The 18,537-nt window shown below is 41.6% G+C and overlaps 2 protein-coding genes and 1 long non-coding RNA gene across 6 annotated transcripts; 2 read left to right on the top strand and 1 right to left on the bottom strand.

Annotated features, from left to right (window-relative positions):
- Positions 1 to 4,335: 4,335 nt before the first annotated feature.
- Positions 4,336 to 10,890, top strand: LOC109623688 (uncharacterized). 2 transcript variants are annotated; one of them, XM_069539029.1, is made up of 4 exons: positions 4,336 to 8,176; positions 8,227 to 9,362; positions 9,678 to 10,385; positions 10,505 to 10,890. In XM_069539029.1, exons 2-4 carry the CDS (start codon positions 9,333 to 9,335, stop codon positions 10,661 to 10,663), a joined length of 897 nt encoding a protein of 298 aa, XP_069395130.1. In that variant the 5' UTR covers positions 4,336 to 8,176; positions 8,227 to 9,332; the 3' UTR covers positions 10,664 to 10,890. The 2 variants fall into 2 exon arrangements, with proteins under 2 accessions (XP_069395130.1, XP_069395129.1); XM_069539028.1 differs by lacking the exon at positions 4,336 to 8,176 and having other exon boundaries at positions 9,169 to 9,362; positions 10,499 to 10,890.
- On the bottom strand, positions 10,784 to 12,108 carry LOC138413675 (uncharacterized). 3 transcript variants are annotated; one of them, XR_011246092.1, is made up of 2 exons: positions 12,009 to 12,108; positions 10,784 to 11,866 (listed from the first exon to the last, which is right to left on the bottom strand). It is a non-coding gene; the product is annotated as an uncharacterized lncRNA (long non-coding RNA). The 3 variants fall into 3 exon arrangements; XR_011246094.1 differs by having other exon boundaries at positions 12,041 to 12,095; XR_011246093.1 differs by having other exon boundaries at positions 11,991 to 12,069.
- A 124-nt stretch (positions 12,109 to 12,232) lies between these two features.
- LOC138413674 (girdin-like) lies at positions 12,233 to 14,936 on the top strand. Its single transcript, XM_069539030.1, has 2 exons — positions 12,233 to 12,416; positions 12,731 to 14,936. The coding sequence occupies exons 1-2, from the start codon at positions 12,387 to 12,389 to the stop codon at positions 13,565 to 13,567; spliced, it is 867 nt and encodes a 288-aa protein (XP_069395131.1). The 5' UTR covers positions 12,233 to 12,386; the 3' UTR covers positions 13,568 to 14,936.
- Positions 14,937 to 18,537: the final 3,601 nt, after the last annotated feature.

The raw sequence follows: 18,537 nt of genomic DNA, 5'->3' as shown, positions 1-18,537 counted from the left end.
ACATAGAGGCAGCAAAATCATGGAGACTGGAAACCAAGAAACTCTGTAATAAGAAAGCTGTAATAGGCAACCCAGTCTCAACCCAGTATGTAATAGCTACGTTGGTCCACAGCGCAAAACGTAGTAATATTACAATCAGGGCTCTGAAATCATGAATTTCCATTGGCCTGTGCCCACATCACATGACTCTCAAGTTTCCGTCTGTGAAAAACCAAAGAACATGACCAACACTCCTTATGCTTTCAGATAAAAAATGTTTCAGCATTAAAATACATTTTGAGAACATTTCTAGCGAGAAAACAATCTTTGGGCAGTTCATGCATCTGATATTTATTTATTTTATTAGTTATTATGAATATTTTTTCAGGTTTTGCCAGACAATTGTAGGACTGCAGTGTTACATTTTGAGATGAGAGTGCCACAGCGCAGACCATATTTCCTGTCAAAATGAAGAGCAGGGCTTTCAAAGGGAAAATATCCCTTAGAACATTAGCAAGACATAATTACAGTGTTGGGGGATGACGGAGCGGCTTCTGCTGCAGCAGGTCACTTTCGTGGTTGTGATGTTTCTGGCTCCTGGAAGTCAAGAACGGCAAAGGAAAAAATAAGAGCTTGCAGCAGACTGAGGAGAAGAGGACAGAATTAGGTGTTTTCTCTGATTTAGGTCGACTCGCAGATTTCTTTTTTACAATCATGGATTTCATACCTTCCTCATTTCTCTTGAGTTCATGGCTTGATCTACTGCTGTGGATGATTAGGGTATCAGACGCTCACAGTGAAAGCCGCTGCATTAGTCAGCTGAGAAGGAGGACAAAAACCAGAGGTGACTATGCAAAAAAATAAAAACTCCTTCCTCCAATTCACAAACAGTGGCACAAATTAGTCATCTGCAAGCATTCATCTTCAACCCCTTTAACATCTGTGACCACTGAGCTTTTTTCTTAGTAGCATGCAGGATTTCCAAAGTCCAGGCATGGTGGAGTCATTTCAGAATGAGGAGGAACACACAAACTGAGGCGAATACGGTTAAATGTGATCCAGATTGACAGTTAAACAGAAGTACAGTTAAATCCATCAGGATGTTTTTTTTCCTGAAATAAGATCAATCTCACAGATGAGTCACACAACTTGAAAATGTATTGGACAAGTTGTAGAAAATACCAAGATCAAGTGATATAAAAGGATGGAACCATTTCAAGTAACACATAAAAGGAAGAGCATATTTTATAAGACAAATAAAAAGCAGGTAGTCCTTTTCCTTCCAGTATATGGATGACCAAGGTTGACCTTTTAAAAATGCTTTCTTTTACTCATGGCAACTATGAAATATTGCATCTTAGGGAAGAATGTCATCACATAGTAAATAAACTATGGTTGAGGTTTGGTTAGGGTTCAGCAACAGGAACACTTGATTAAGATGGCTATAATCAATATTTGTATAATAACATGGAAGCAAATAAGAATCAGAACAGTCTGCTTATCGTCTGAATCTGCAACTCCACTTAACTTCACAGAGCTTAACTTTCTTTATATGCATTCAAACATTATTATACATTTAGCTATATGACATTGATTTTCATTGCACCACAGATGACACCCAGCTATATGTCCCGATAAAGCCTGGCACCACCGATGTTTGTTGCTTACACGTCCTGCCTTACATTAAAGATTGGATGTCCAAAAACATTCTTCAATTAAACAATGCTAAATCAGAGGTCATTATAATTACCCCCTGGCCACAGTATTTACAGTAACAGTCTCTCCTCTAGTACCTTAGTCAATAATATTTATAAAGACGCCCACAATTTAGGTGTTGTCTTTGACTGTAATTTATTCTTTGATGCACTGGTGACCAAAGTGGTGCAGTCATGATTTGCCCAACTGAGACTGTTGAATAAGGTCATGTCTTTCATTTCCACTGCAGACCTAGAAAAGGACATCAATGCCTTTATTTCTTCCAGGCTGGACTACTGCAAAGCACTTTATTCAGGCATCAGTAAGAGAAACATTCAAAGACTGCAATTAATTCAGAATGCTGCTGCCAGGCTTGCCAGGCGATCACACCAATCCTTACTGCTCTATACTGGCAACTGTGAGTTTTAGGATTGATTTTAATATTTTAATACTTGTTTTTAAAGCTTTCCATGGTCAGGCTCCAGGCTGTATGTGATTTGTTGACCCCCCTCAAACCTGAAGATCTTCAAACAGGGTCCTACTTTCCGTTTTCAAAATCTAGACTGGTCACCCGAGGTGACTGGGCCTTTGTGTCCGGGCTCCTCAACTCTGGAACACCCTGCCTGGTGATCTCATGCAAACTCAGTATTTTCTTTCAAGTCTCTTTTTAAGACTCACTTTTTTATCGAATGGCCTATTTTTAACTGATTTGTTTTTTAATTATTTTGGAATCTGTTAATCTTGCATCGTTGGTTGTTAAACACTTAAGTAAGTTTGGTTTTGAAAGGTGCTATGATTATAATTCATTATAAGTCATTATAATTATTAAAAGAAAAACCATTCTAGGATTACAAATAAATAAAAAATAGGATCATTTAAATGTTTTCTGTATTGTGCTGTCTGCAACTGTTCTGGTTTACTCTCACAACACAGTTTCCTGAAAAAGATGCCTCGAACCCAAAACAGAGGGCAACATTAACTGGCAGCTGAAGAGCCAGATATCTCACACAGGAGCTGGTGGAGACCAAAAACATAGCTGGAAGCAGTGTGAATATTGTACTTAGATTCATCAAGTGACAAGAAAATAAATTTGCTCTGTAACAGCTTGAGCTGCTGTAAATCAGCAGATATTTCCTTGTAAATTCAATTTATAAAAGTATTTGTGTTTATAGATTGTTTCTGTTGACCCAAAGTGGCAAAAAAACAGGTATTGTAGGTTTGAGGTGTGACAGTACAAACATTAAATGAAAGTCTACTGCTGCACATCTATCCATCAGCACAACCATTCATACCATAAATAAAGAGGAATCTAAACTTCCTGCATTATCACTGAATATTAGCACAGGATGTATATATGGAGCTATGGACGTAATTCTGGGGGAAACTGGGCTGTGCTTTTAGAGGATCATCAAATATATTTGATCGCTTCACCATTCACTGCACTTCTGACTGAAACATAGACACAGTCTGTTATACGCGACTAGGACTTCTGATCTCTGCAGTTCAGTATTAATGTACTTGATGAAAACCAGGTCGGCTTCACCTCACCCTGACTCCAGATCTGTTGAACCTGACGGTCTCTAATGAGTTCAGTTCCATTAGATAATGTTGGGCTCAGCTCCCATTTGATGTCAAACACCAGATACCTGCCAAGAGGGACTGATTCTGTGACCTGATCAGAGTCACCAGCTCCACCATTTAGAAGTGCAGCCACGTTGCATGCACATTGTGGGCCACTGAGGCAGCGGCAGGGTAACTGCTGTCTCCCCATTATTGCTTCTCTGTGTGGAGAGTTCGACTTGGCAGTATGTGGCAGGAGAACGTCAGAGTGATAATCTGAACTGTGATTGTGGGAAAAAGCTCAAAGCCTGCTGGCTCAAGTATTTGAAGTGTGTAAGGCTTTCCTGTTGCAAATGAGAGAGTGAAGGTCCATGGTTTAGAGATTTATTCAAAGTAATCGAATATGTGTACCGGGACTGGGGGCACTTTGATCCTACACATCACAAAGCAGAGGTGGAAACAGTTCCTGAAGGCTCACAGCATGGAAATTATGAAATTATGCAGTATTAAAGTAACAGGTTGATATCTGCCTGGGAAGCACACTTATCTGATACACCCAGGACGTGTTGAGCCTAATTTCACAAAGGCATGAGGCAGCTCCACCAAAAAAGACAAAATGGTTCTTGGAATAACTATAAAGTTGTCTGAGATACACATTTGGGGTTGCAATGGAAGTTTAATATAACTTTGCTTTTATTTTTGTAGTCTTCGCTCTGAGTTTTATAGTAATATATATGTTTCTCTAACTGCTGAGTTCTGCTAAAGTAGCACGAACAGTGTAAGAAACATAGGCAGTTGGATATGACCCAGCATATAAACAACAACTCAATAAGGAGAGATTAAATGTAGATTAAGTTTTTGTTCATTTACTACAGTGAGTAGGGGGCCGGTCTACTCCCCCAGCACTGGGCTCAGGATGACTTCAGGGTAGGGGTCTGCAGTTTCAGGTTCCATCTCTTTTTTTGGTAGCCCCTCAGGAGGCTCTTCTCTTCATCAGAGACTCTCTGGGTCAAGAGTTCCAGGATCATCTGAGCCACCCAGAGAGACTGCAGCCCCAGAAGAGAGCCCAGGGCCTGGGTGTTGGTCAGTGTCGGCCCCACTGCATCCACCAACTGCTGTATGGTCAGGGTTCCAGACCAGGTCAGCACCGCCATCAGGCCGTGTGTTGTTTGGTTGCTGACGTCCAGTCTGGCTCCATTGACTAGGGGTTCTCTCAACAACCAGTGCAGAGAGTCAGCTTCTGGGCACCTTTAATGGTTAAAAAGGCCCCATGACTTAAAAACACCTTGATAAAAAGGAGGCAACATACTTAGTTTTTAAAATTTTAGGATCAGTTAAAAACAGAGCATCAACCAACCCCAGCTTATTGGCACACCTCAGGATGCTGCTGGCCACATCTCTCCACACCAGATCTGCCGGGCCTGTGAGGTACCTTTGAATGGTAAATGGTTGTATTTATATAGCGCTTTTCTAGTCTCGATGACCACTCAAAGTGCTTTACACTACAGTTTGCCATTCACCCATTCACACACACAGCACTGATACATACAGCTTTTATTGGTAGCACTTTTTTGTTGTTGTCCTATTGGGCAATTTGGGGTTCAGCATCTTGCCCAAGGACACTTTGGCATGCAGATGGGAAACTGGTGGACTCAAATGCACGACTCGGACAAGACGTAGATATAACAAAAAGAGGTTTATTCCGAGTCACAAAAGGTGCATAACAAAAAGTGCTCACGAAGAGGAAACCAAAGTAGCAAAACAATACTAAAACTGCGAGATAAACAAGAATACTAAACATGAAAGAAACTAAATCCTGGCTTGACAAATTCTTACACATGAAGCGTGGGGACAGAACAAGACGAACTGGCACAGGACAAAGGGAGACGAGGACTATTTATACAAGAGGAAGTAGGAAACAGGTGAAACCAATCAGAGGCGAGGAAGACGATCAAGAAGGCGGGAAATCACACAAAGGGAGGAAGTCAGGGTCTGAAATGAGAGGGAAAAGGTGAGTACCAAAATAAAACAGGAAGTGCACGACTAGACTAGACATGAATGAAGTTTAACTTAACACCTAGTGCCAAACACACAAGATTAGACATGAACTAAAACAAACATGGTATACTTAAAACATAAACATGAATAAACTTAACATAACTGACAAGACATAACATGTGGTCTGCTCCTAAAAACCCCCCAAGATATTTTAAACCTCCTTTCTTCCACTCAAGGTTTTGGGGGAGAACCGGGAGACCACCTTGCCACTCACCGACGGTGAGGGCTTCATTTATTTTCCTGTTGACCTTCGCTGCCAATGCCGAGCTAAAATCCTTGATAATGTGTGCTGAAATGTCAACCTTAGTTTGGTTCTTAATAAAAACCATAAGATCGTCCGGTGAAGGAAAAAAAACACAAATACACCAAACACTAAACTATAAACTACTGTGCATAATGTGATTATTAAACTATGTGAGAAATATAACATTAAATTGTGAGAAAATAAAGCAAATGAAACGATTAAATGTTCAGTCACCACCACCAGCTCTCAGCTCCACACACACTCACTGCGCCATGACAGAGAGAGAGAGGGACAGGCACACTCCCCAAAGTACAGGTAGAGGCGGAGGGGTAGCAGCAATATATAACTCTTACCTTGCAATTACCCCTCGAGTTAAAGAACATCTTACATTGTTTGAAAGCATCACCCTTTGTCTTTCCCAAACAACATAAACCTGTTTATTTAACCATCCTTTATCGCCCACCCGCTGCTTATACAGAGTTTCTAAATTAATTTTCAGAATTTCTGTCAGAATTAGTCCTTAGTGCAGATAAAATCAATATCATGGGTGACTTTAACATTCATGTTGATGAAGCAAATGATAACCTTAGAAGTATGTTTAACTCTCTGATAGATTCATTTGGTTTCAGTCCGCACATAGATAAACTAACTCATAACTTAAACCACACCTTAGACCTTATACTGACACATGGCATTGATGTTGAGAATCTAGTAGTGTGTGATTCCAACCCTTTATTGTCAGATCATTTCCTTCTCTCATTTGAATTCATGACTTGCAACTGTACTCAGGCGAGTGAAAAATTTTCCCATAGTCGGTTACTGTCCAATAACAAAATTGATAAATTCAAGGAGATAATTCCCTCTATTCTGCAGCCATGCGTAAATGAAACGCTTGATAATCTTTTCAACCTCGCTCCTGCAGAACCCGATAACTTAGTGGATAATACAACCTCATCACTTCAAACTGTCCTTGATAGTATTGCTCCATTGAAAAAGAAGTTAATTCATCAGAGGAGGTTCACTCCGTGGTTTACTTCTGAAACTCAGACCCTAAAACAGGCAACATGAGGGTTAGAGAGGAAGTGGCGCTCCGCCCGTTCTGAAGTTAATTTGTTGCCTTGAAGTGTATAAAAAAGCTCTTCAATGTGCCAGAACCTGTTATTACTCTAGACTAATAGAGGAAAATAAGAACAACCCAGGTTTCTCTTCAGCACTGTAGCCAGGCTGACCAAGAGCCACAGCTCTATTGAACCAACAATCCCATTGTCATTGAGCAGCAATGATTTTATTCACTTATCACTGATAAAATTGAAACTATTGGAGAGAAAATTCACCTTGATCCCCAAAAACTCAGTCACAAACTGTCAACTATGAAAAAAGTGTAGACCTAGACTCACGGTTAGATCAGTTCTCCCAGATCACCCTTTCACAGCTATTTTCTTTAGAAGTCGACAGCACTGTATTGAATCTTATCAATAGCTCTTTATTAACTGGCTATGTACTGCAGGCTTTTGAACTAGCAGTAATTAAGCCTCTGCTAAATAGGCCAGGCTTAGATGCAGGTATCTTAGCAAATTACAGACCTATTTCAAATGATATTCTCCTAGCCTCTGACCAGGGACTTGTCTCCATGCTGGTCATGTTAGATCTCAGTGCTGCATTCGACACCATTGACCATTACATTCTCCTTCAAAGATTAGAGTAAGAGGTTGGGTTTGGAGGGACAGCATTAAGCTGGTTTAGGTCTTATTTATCAAATAAATTCCGCTTTGTTAGTGTTAATGATGAATACTCATCATACACTAAAGTTAATCATGGAGTCCCACAAGGTTTGGTTCTTGGCCCATACTCTTTAATTTATACATGTTACCATTGGGCAATATTATTAGAAACCATAACATTCTTTTTCACTGCAATGCAGATGACACCCAGTTATATTTATCTATGAAGCCAGACGAACTGAACCATTTAATTTGACTTCAGAACTGTCTTAAATACATCAAGGCCTGGATGACCCAGAATTTCTTATTGTTAAACACAGAGAAAACTGAGGTCACAATCCTGGGTCCTAGGCATCTCAGAGAAACTCTGTCTAACCAGTCGGTTAACCTAGATGAATTTGCCTGGTTCCGAACTCCACTGTGAAGAACCTAGGAGTTATCAATGATAAAGATCTGTCACTTACCCAACACATTAGTCAAACCTCCAGAATAGCTTTCTTTCATCTGCGTAATATAAAGAGAATCAGACACATCCTGTAAAAACAAGATTCTGAAAAACTGAATCATGCCTTTATTACGTCCAGGCTAGACTACTGCAACTCCCTATTATCATGGTGTCCCAGCAGATCCTTAAAAACCCTTCAGCTAGCGCAGAATGCTGCTGCACGAGTACTGACAGGAACCAGAAGATGGGATCCCATTACTCCTGTCTTCGCTTCACTTCACTGGCTCCCTGTTAAACAGAGGATAGATTTCAAAATCCTCCTACTAACTTATAAGGCCCTCAACAATCAGGCCCCATCATATATTAAAGAGCTCTTAACCCCTTACTGCCCCCACAGACCACTTCGCTCCCTAAACTCTGGACTCCTTGTAGTGCCTAGAGTTACTAAGAGTAGAATGGGTGGTAGAACTTTTAGTTACCAAGCTCCTTTCCTTTGGAACCAGCTCCCACTCTCAGCGAGGGAGGCAGACATGATCTCTACATTTAAGGCTAGACTTAAAACCTTCCTTTTTGATAAAGCTTTTAGCTCAACCCTGAACCATAGTCATCCATAGCTATGCTGCTATAGGCCTACACTGCTGGGGGATCACCCATCAGGCACCGGCACCTTCTATCTTCCTCTCTCTTCTTCACTCTCTGCCTGTCTTTTTTTGTTATATCTTATTACATATCTCTAACTCCTTGGGCCTTCTCCTCCCCTCCCTGGTCCATACTGTGCGGCTCTCTGGAGCCCATCCTGGCTCGGGTCCTGATGAGGGATGGACCTAGTGGAGGTCGCCGGTCTGTCACAGGGCTGACATGGAGGGTCACGCAACCACCAGCACTCTCACCTGAGGACCTCCCACCTCTGGAGCCATGGGCCCTACTACTGCGCATGTTGGACCATGAGGGAGGCAAGAGTGCCTGGGGGGACCAATGCACCCTTGGAAGACCATGCAAACGTCCATGTGGAGATTCCTGGGCTGGATTCAAGCCCCTTACCTGACACTGTGACTCAACCCCCTCCCTTTATTTCCTTTTGTTCCCCTATATTAGTTGTTCTTTCTCCATCACCCCAACTGGTCCTGGCAGAAGCCGTCCACACCGAGCCCGGTTCTGCTGGAGGTTTCTTCCACCTGGGAGTTTTTCCTCCCCGCTGTTGCTCATGCTTGCTCGGTGTGGAACAAGTTGGATTTTGTGTTTCTTAAGATCTTGGACTTTTGTGCAGCACCCTGAGACAACAGTTTGTTGTGATACCGTGCTATATAAACTAATTTGATTGATTGATTGACTGATTGATTGACACACACACACTCACACACACAGAAACACAAATGGAGCTTCGCCTTTGTTGGTGTGTACACTTATTGTATGACTTTGAAGTTGATCATAGGAGGATGAGTGTGTGTTGTAGAATAGACTATAGATCATAGCTCTTTTTTCAGTGGAAGCACACACTTACTTGACATACTTTCCTGCAACCTTCGACCATCGCAAGATAATACTCTACAACAACAACCTTTGTACACAGCTACAAAAGAACAAACTCTACAGAAACCTTATTGCTACACTGCAGCAACTATTAATCGACATGGAGAGGATCAACAGCTCAGAAAATGAGGTAAGACTTTTCTAAGCACGAGAGACTTTAAGGCAAACTTTACTTAAGTGTTACACTTGTTCAAACCACCTTAGATTGTCTTTCATTTCTTTATCTTTTACCAAAACTCCAACAAATACAACTATTATAAATAATTTTCCAGAGGGGATGAATTTTCAACAATAGTTGTCTGACATTCAGACTAAAGTAACATTTTGTGTCAGTATGTAACAGTAGTTTGCCTGACATGAGGCTGCTGTTTGCTATTGTGAATCAGAAGAAACACCTTTTGGGGAGTGTGCTTTCATTTGTTCTTTGTATGTTTATGTTTTTCAGTTACTTGGACAAGTGCAACCCCAAGATGCAACCCAGCAACACATTTGCAGCATCAGTAAAATGCTGCAGGCACTTGGTTTTGAGGAGCCGGAGCCTGAAAATGCAGATCTTCAGGAGCTGGAGGCTGAAAACGCCTGGCTAAAAGCGGTGGAGGTAGAAAACACCCAGCTGAAGGCTGAAAAGGCTTGTATGGAGGAGCTAGGGCCTGAAAACCCCTTACTGAAGATACTAGAAGCCAAACATGCTGCCACCATGAAAAATATTCCCTGGGGAGAGAAGAGGAAGACGGTGGTCGAGCAGATGGAGTATTCTGCTTCACTTCTGAAGTCCAAAGACAACCCGACCAGCTTAGTTCAGCTCGTGAGGTCTGCAAAAGCCAGAGTGAAGGAGCTGGAGAATGAGCTCAGAAACTGCAGCTTTAAAGTGCAAGAGGAAGAAATCATCTTCCTGAATGTAAATCTGGAGCTTGAGCAGGCTAAGAACAAGAAGATCCAACACGAGTGGAAAACTAAATGTGAGGCTCTGCAGGCGAACTTGGAGGACTGCATCCTTGAAAATGAGGCCAGGTCCCGGAAAATAGAGGAGCTGCAAAAACAACTGAGAGACGCAGATGAGAGGTGGTCCATCAAGCATGAGGAGATGCTCCAAAAGGAAATCAAGCTGAAGGACATGATAAAACTCATGATCCAGCAGAGCATTGAGTGGGAGGTACGTTACAGAACAGCTTATTCTGATTTGAATAATATTGGATTGTTGAGTTGTTTCAGATTCAGTCTTTGAAAAAGAACAGAGTGAAACTTATGCTGTCTCTGTCTTGTCAGGAACAGATCTTGAAGACCGATAGCTTCAAGGAGAGGGCCAAGAAGGAGAAGAAAGAAAGGGAGAAGAGAGAGGAGAGCAAGGAGACAACAAGCAGGTGGTTCCACAATTTTGTCTCCAAATACTTCAACTTGTTATCTCCACTACCATTCTTCCTCTACCTCTGACCCGTCAATCATCCCCTCATCCCAACTCCACCCACTCCCTTACATCTTAACCCCTCCCCCTCATTCCCCTCTTCCCTCCCCTCCTCACCCTCCATCCACATGTATTTGTTAGAAAATGAATGGATGTTTACAAAAACACTTTATTTACATATTTTACTTGTTACAAGTTTTTTAAATGAAGTGCTCATGTAAACAGAATAATTAAAAATACATCAATCAGTTAAAAAGTGTGGAACAGACAGCTGGTCATCAGTTACAGTGCAGACAATGTTTTTAAAACACCAGCATTTTCTATAAGACTCGAGATCAGAGCAGGGTTATTATAGTTAACGAAACCTTATACTAAAACTAACAATGAAAAAACAATTTAGTTAACTGAAATAAAAATAAAAACGACAATTACAAAAAAAAAAAGAAAACTAAATAAAACTACAATAAAGAATGCAAAACTAACTAAAACTAAAGTGAATTGCAGATAAATTCAGCTTCGTTTTCCTTTCGTTTTCTCCCTGGATCACTGCCTGTTCTGCAGGTGATGGTTAAAGAATGAAATCAAAGGACTTGATAAACCATATTTGGTGTCACACATTGTTTAGTCCTTTTTCAGCTTCAACAAGTCAAGGCTTTCTCTTAATACCTGGAAAAAACTAAAACTAAGACTAAAACTAAATATAAACTAAACTGAAACTAGTTGATTCCTCAAAATAAAAACTAAACTCAAACTCATCACTTAGTGAACTAACTAAAACTGAAATAAAAAAGCAAACGGAAAAACTAATGAAAACTAATGAAAATTTCAAAACTATAATAACCTTGATCCAGACAACATCTTGCGGATCGGCCACCTTCCCATGTCTGGAGAGCTCTCTGCTAAGGAACTCATCAGTTATGAAGTGGGGGACATTGACAGGACTTCCTTGGTGGGGGTTGGGACAGAGGCAGCACCTGTACGAAACAGCTGTTCACAGTGATTCTCGTCTCAACGACCGAGTTTACCTTCTCCACTCGGTCCTGGAAAACAACCAAGGCACTGTTCATTCGAGCGTCCAACACGACACCGCTGTGGCCGACCTTCTCCCCCACAGCGAGGCCGATGTCCTCTACACTGCAGGGGAAGGTGGCAGAGATCTTAACACCGTGTTTATGGGTGAGATGTTTAAAACACCCGCTGGCCATGGCGCCTGCCACGCTACTGTCAAGACACTGGTGAGGGAAAAAGAACACAAATACACCAAACACTAAACTATTAACTACTGTGAAATAACGTGATTATTAAACTATGGGAGAAAAATAACATTAAATTGTGAGAAACTAAAGCAAATGATACGATTAAATGTTCAGTCACCACCACCAGCTCTAAGCTCCACACACACTCACTCTGCCATGACAGAGAGAGAGGGACACACACACACACACACACACTCACACTCACACACACACACACACACAGCTTTGCCTATGATGGTGTGTACACTTATTGTATGACTTTGAAGTTGATCATAGGAGGATGAGTGCGTGTTGTAGAATAGACTTGACTTTAGATCATAGATCATAGCCAATTAGCTCACCTCTTTTGTCAGTGGAAGCACACACTTACTTGACATACTTTCCTGCAACCTTCGACCGTCGCAAGATAATACTCTACTACAACTTTTGTACACAGCTACAAAAGAACAAACTCTACAGAAACCTTATTGCTACACTGCAGCAACTATTAATCAACATGGAGAGGATCAACAGCTCAGAAAATGAGGTAAGACTTTTCTAAGCACGAGAGACTTTAAGGCAAACTTTACTTAAGTGTTACACTTGTTCAAACCACCTTAGATTTTCTTTCATTTCTTTATCTTTTACCAAAACTCCAACAAATACAACTATTATAAATAATTTTCCAGAGGGGATGAATTTTCAACAATAGTTGTCTGACATTCAGACTAAAGTAACATTTTGTGTCAGTATGTAACAGTAGTTTGCCTGACATGAGGCTGCTGTTTGCTAATGAGAATCAGAAGAAATACCTTTGGGGAGTGTGCTTTCATTTGTCCTTTGTATGTTTGTGTTTTTCAGTTACTTGGAAAAGTGCAACCCAAAGATGCAACCCAGCAATACATTTGCAACATTAGCAAAATGCTGCAGGCACTCGGTCAAGCCCACCAGGACTTGAAGAGGGAGAACCAGGAGCTGGCAGCTGAAAATGCCCATCTGGAGGATTTGGAGGTTGAAAATACCCGTCTAAAATTGCTGAAGGCTGAAAACCCTCAGTTGAAGGCTGGAAACAGCCGTCTGGAGAAGCTGGGGGCTGGAAACTATATGGTGATGGGTATGGAGATAGAAAATACCTGGTTGAAGGATGAAAACACCTGGCTGAAGGCTGAAAACGCACGTTTTGAGGGGCTGGAGGCTGAAAATGCCTGGCTGAAAGGGGTGGAGGTAGAAAACACCCAGCTGAAGGCTGAAAACGTACATCTTAAGGAGCTGGAGGTAAAAAACACCCATCTAACGGCTGAAAACGCCAGTCTGGAGGAGCTGAAGTCTGAAAATATCCATCTGAAATGGCTGAAGGCTGAAAACCCCCGGTTGAAGGCTGAAAACAAGCGTCTAGAGGAGCTGAAGGCTCACAACTACGGGCTGATGGGGCTGCAGATAGAAAACACCTGGCTGAAGGCTGAAAACGAGCGGCTGAAGGCTGAAAATGCACGTCTTCAGGGGCTGAAGGCTGAAATCGCCCGGCTAAAGGGGCTGGAGGGAGAAAACACCCAGATGAAGGCTGAAAAGGCCCGTATGGAGGAGCTGGGGATGGAAAGATGGGGTCTCTGCCTCACTTCTGAAGTCCAAACACAACCTGACCAGCTTAGTTCAGCTCGTGGGGTCTGCAAAAGACAGAGTGAAGGAGCTGGAGAATGAGCTCAGAAACTGCAGCTTTAAACTGAAATAGGAAGAAGTCGTCTTCCTGAATGTAAATCTGGAGCTCGAGCAGGCTAAGATCAAGAAGATCCAACACGAGTGGAAAGCAAAATGTGAGGCTCTGCAGGAGAACTTGGAGGACAAACTGCGGCACTGCATCCTTGACAATGAGGCCAGTTCCCGGAAAATAGAGGAGCTGCAAAAACAAATGAGAGACGCAGATGAGAGGTGGTCCATCAAGCACGAGGAGATGCTCGAAAAGGAAATTAAGCTGAAGGACATGATGAAACTCATGATCCAGCAGAGCATTGAGCCGGAGGTATGCAAAACTGACTAAAACTAAAGTGAATTGCAGATAAATTCAGCTTTGTTTTCGTTGTCGTTTTGTTTTCTCCCTCGATTACTGCTCCCTCAATTATTGCCGATGCTGCATTGAGTGGATTCTGAGGCTGACGTGCTGACGTATTGTGGTGAGCGTATTGTGTCCCTTCCGGTGTCCATGTATTGAACTCTTCTCTCTTTCGTCTCCCTATTCTGCTACTCTCTGTCTCACTGAAGCTAACTTGGAGTCACATTGACGGTTGTACAATTCCTTACACACACCTCTCCCTCTCTTAGCGACTCGTTCGCTAAATCACTATGATTTACACACTGCCCGTGTTAGCTTAGCACCTTAGCATTAGCAGCTAGCAATGGCTTCTCACTCTCACTCTCCTGCTCAGTGTGCTTGTTGTTTAGTTACTCCTCTGCCTCTTTTAGCGATAACGGTATGTGTTAAATGTAACCTATTTGCCAGGATGGAGGCGAGGATTAGTCATTTTGAATCGCAGCTCTGCACCATGGAGACTAAATCTTTAGCTTATGTAGTTAGCCAGTCCCCGGTAGTGGGTGTGAGCATAATAGCTGTAGCTTCTCCAGCCCCCCTAGCAGCTCCCGAGCAGCCGGGAAACCAGGTCGGCTGGGTGACTGTGCGAAATAAGAAGAGTAGCCCTAAACTGAAGTTCCCAGATCACCACCACCATGTTCATGTCTCTAATAAATTTTCCCCACTCAGCGACACACCCGCTGAGCAACAAACTCTGGTTATTGGCGACTCTATTCTGAGAAATGTGAAGTTAGCGACACCAGCGACCATAATTAAATGTTTTCCTGGGGCCAGAGCGGGCGACATAGAGTCCTATTTTAAAATGCTGGCTCAGGGTAAGAGTAAGTACAGTAAGATCGTTATTCATGATGACCTCCGACTACGTCAGTCGGAGGTCACTCATACTCCTCGAAGCACAGGCAGAGGTGGAGGGGTTGCAGCAATCTCTAAATCTAACGTATCTGTCAACCCTCTACCAAAATAAAGTTATAACTACTTTGAAAATCTTCTAATCAGCCTCATCCATCCAAACCTGAAATCACATAAACCAATTCATCTAGTTATCATATATCGTCCGCCTGCCCCTTACTCAGAATTTCTATCTGAATTCTCAAAATTTCTATCAGAACTAGTTCTTAGGACAGATAAAATAATTATAGTAGGTGATTTCAACATTCATGTAGATGTTGCCAACGACAGCCTTAGTTCAGCTTTCAAATCAATAAAAGACGCGATTGGTTTCATTCAACATGTGAATAAACCCACCCACTGTCGGAATCACACTCTTGATCTTGTTCTGACATATGGCATAGACATTGAAAATGTAATAATTTTTCAAAAGAACCCTCTTCTGTCCGACCATTTTTTAATTACATTTGAATTAACAATTACTAATTACACAGATTCTGGACAGAAATTATATTATAGTCGATGTTTATCTGATAAAACTGTGAATGAATTTAAAGAACTACTTCCGTCTACACTTAGCTCTCAGCCATGTGTCAGTACAATACAGAAAGGTACCCCCACACTAGTTGATAACTTAGTTAATCGTACAGCAGCTTCATTAAAAACAATCCTCGACGCTGTCGCCCCTCTAAAAAAGAAGAAGGCAAATCAGAGGAGATCAGCTCCGTGGTATAATTCTCAGACATGTGTTGTAAAACAGACATCGCAGAAACTAGAGAGGAAGTGGCGTTCCAACAATAAACATGACTTTCATCTAGCCTGGAAGGATAGCTTGATATGTTACAAGAAAGCACTTAGAAATGCCAGAACTTCTTATTATTCATTATTAATAAAAGAAAATAAGAACAACCCCAGGTTCCTCTTCAGCTCTGTAGCCAGGCTGACAGAAAGTCACACCTCTACTGACCCATCTATCCCTCTAACCCTGAGAAGCAATGATTTCATGAGCTTCTTTACAAATAAAATTATAACCATCAGGGATACAATCCACCACCTCCTTCCAATGAATAGCACATACATAGAAACATTGCCTGGTCCTGAAACCATAGAACCAGATTTATGTTTGAACCAATTTTATTCTATTGACCTTCCTGAACTGACCTCATTAGTTTCATCATGTAAACCAACAGTCAGACTCTGTCCGAACTGGACTTTTTAAGGAAATTTTCCCCCTGATTGACAGTTCCATATTATATCAGATTAACATGTCTTTGTTAACAAGCTATGTACCTCAAGCTTTAAAGGTCGCTGTTATTAAACCTCTGCTTAAAAAGCTTACACTTGATCCAGAGGTTTTAGCTAACTATAGACCCATATCAAACCTGCCCTTCATTTTAAAAATCTTAGAAAAGGCAGTTGCTAACCAGTTGTGTGGTTACTTAGATAGTAACGGTTTGCTGGAGAAATTCCAGTCAGGATTTAGAATCCATCACAGCACAGAAACAGCACTATTGAAAGTCACTAATGACCTTCTCAAGGCTTCAGATGAAGGACTTGTCTCTGTACTCGTCCTGTTGGATCTAAGTGCAGCATTTGACACAATAGATCATAAGATCCTGTTACAGAGACTAGAACAACATATAGGGATCAGAGGAACTGCACTAGACTGGTTTAAATCATATTTATCAGATAGATTTCAATTTGTTAACAACAACAATGACCCCTCAATGCACATGCAAGTTAGTCATGTAGCTCCACAAGGTTCTGTCCTTGGACCGATGCTCTTCAGCTTAAATATGCTCCCCTTAGGAAACATCATGAGAAAGCACCACATACACTACCATTGTTACGCAGACGACACCCAGCTGTACATTTCTATGAAGCCTGATGAATCTAATCATTTAGTTCAACTTCAGGAATGTCTCAAGAACATCAAGGCCTGGATGACCCAAAACTTCTTACTTCTAAACTCAGACAAACCTGAGGTTGTTCTAATTGGCCCTAAACATCTTAGAGAAACACTCTCTGAACAGATAGTTACCTTGGATGGTATCAGTTTGGCCTCCAGCTCCACTGTGAGGAACCTTGGAGTTGTAGCTATACAAGCTATACGAGCTATACAAATAAAATTGAATTGAATTGAATTGAATCATAGGAGGATGAGTGTGTGTTGTAGAATAGACTATAGATCATAGCCAATTAGCTCACCTCTTTCATCAGTGGAAGCACACACTTACTTGACTGTGGAGGAGAGGATGGCGTTTGCAATGTCTTTATTCCGGTTGCCTATTCTGGCAACCTTACACATATATTTACTCAGGTCTCTCAACCCACACACACACACATCTGCTCGCTGCTCCGGTCTCGGGATGCCAGCCTACTACAAGAGAGAGAACAGAACCAGGTTACCAGCATGCTCTTATTGATTGCCTGATCACCTGATTCTGCACAGCTGTCGGATCATCGGCTGAGCCACTCCTCCCTGTTGTCCAGCAGTTGGCGCCCTAACCATACCCCACCGCCACATTGACATACTTTCCTGCAACCTTCGACCTTCGCAAAATAATACTCCACAACAACTTTTGTTCACTGCTACAAAAGAAAATACTCTACAGAAACCTTATTACTACACTGCAGCACCTGTTTATCAACATGGATAGGATTGACAGCTCAGAAAATGAGGTAAGACTTTTCTAAGCAGGAGAGACTTTAAGGCAAACTTTACTTCCTGGGGAGAAAAGAGGAAGACGGTGGTCGAGCAAATCTGGAGCTTGAGCAGGCTAAGAACAAGAAGATCCAACACAAGTGGAAAACTAAATGTGAGGCTCTGCAGGAGAACTTGGAGGACTGCATCCTTGAAAATGAGGCCAGGTCCCGGAAAATAGAGGAGCTGGAAAAACAACTGAGAGACGCAGATGAGAGGTGGTCCATCAAGCACGAGGAGATGCTCCAAAAGGAAATCCAGCTGTAGGACATGATAAAACTCATGATCCAGCAGAGCATTGAGCGGGAGGTACGTTACAGAACAGCTTATTCTGATTTGAATAATATTGGATTGTTGAGTTGTTTGAGATTCAGACTTTGAAAAAGAACAGAGTGAAACTTCCCCTCATCCCAACTCCACCCACTCCCTTACACCTTAACCCCTCCCCCTCATTACCCTCTTCCCTCCCCTCCTCACCCTCCATCCACATGTATTTGTTAGAAAATGAATGAATGTTTACAAAAACATTTTTATTTACATATTTTACTTGTTACAAGTTTTTTAAATGAAGTGCTCATGTAAACAGAATAATTAAAAATACATCAATCAGTTAAAAAGTGTGGAACAGACAGCTGGTCATCAGTTACAGTGCAGACAATGTTTTTAAAACACCAGCATTTTTTATAAGACTCGAGATCAGAGCAGGGTTATTGTAGTTAACGAAACCTTATACTAAAACTAAAACTAACAATGAAAAAATAATTTAGTTAACTGAAATGATTATTAAACTATGTGAGAAAAATAACATTAAATTGTGAGAAACTAAAGCAAATGATACGATTAAATGTTCAGTCACCACCACCAGCTCTCAGCTCCACACACACTCACTCTGCCATGACAGAGAGAGAGAGGGACACACACACACACACACACACTCACACTCACACTCACACACACACACACACACACACACACAGCTTTGCCTATGATGGT

The sequence above is a fragment of the Paralichthys olivaceus genome, chromosome 14, assembly GCF_024713975.1.
Source record: "Paralichthys olivaceus isolate ysfri-2021 chromosome 14, ASM2471397v2, whole genome shotgun sequence".
Lineage (NCBI taxonomy): Eukaryota > Metazoa > Chordata > Actinopteri > Pleuronectiformes > Paralichthyidae > Paralichthys > Paralichthys olivaceus.
Note: the sequence above shows the minus strand (reverse complement) of the source record. Positions and strands in the feature narration are given on the sequence as shown.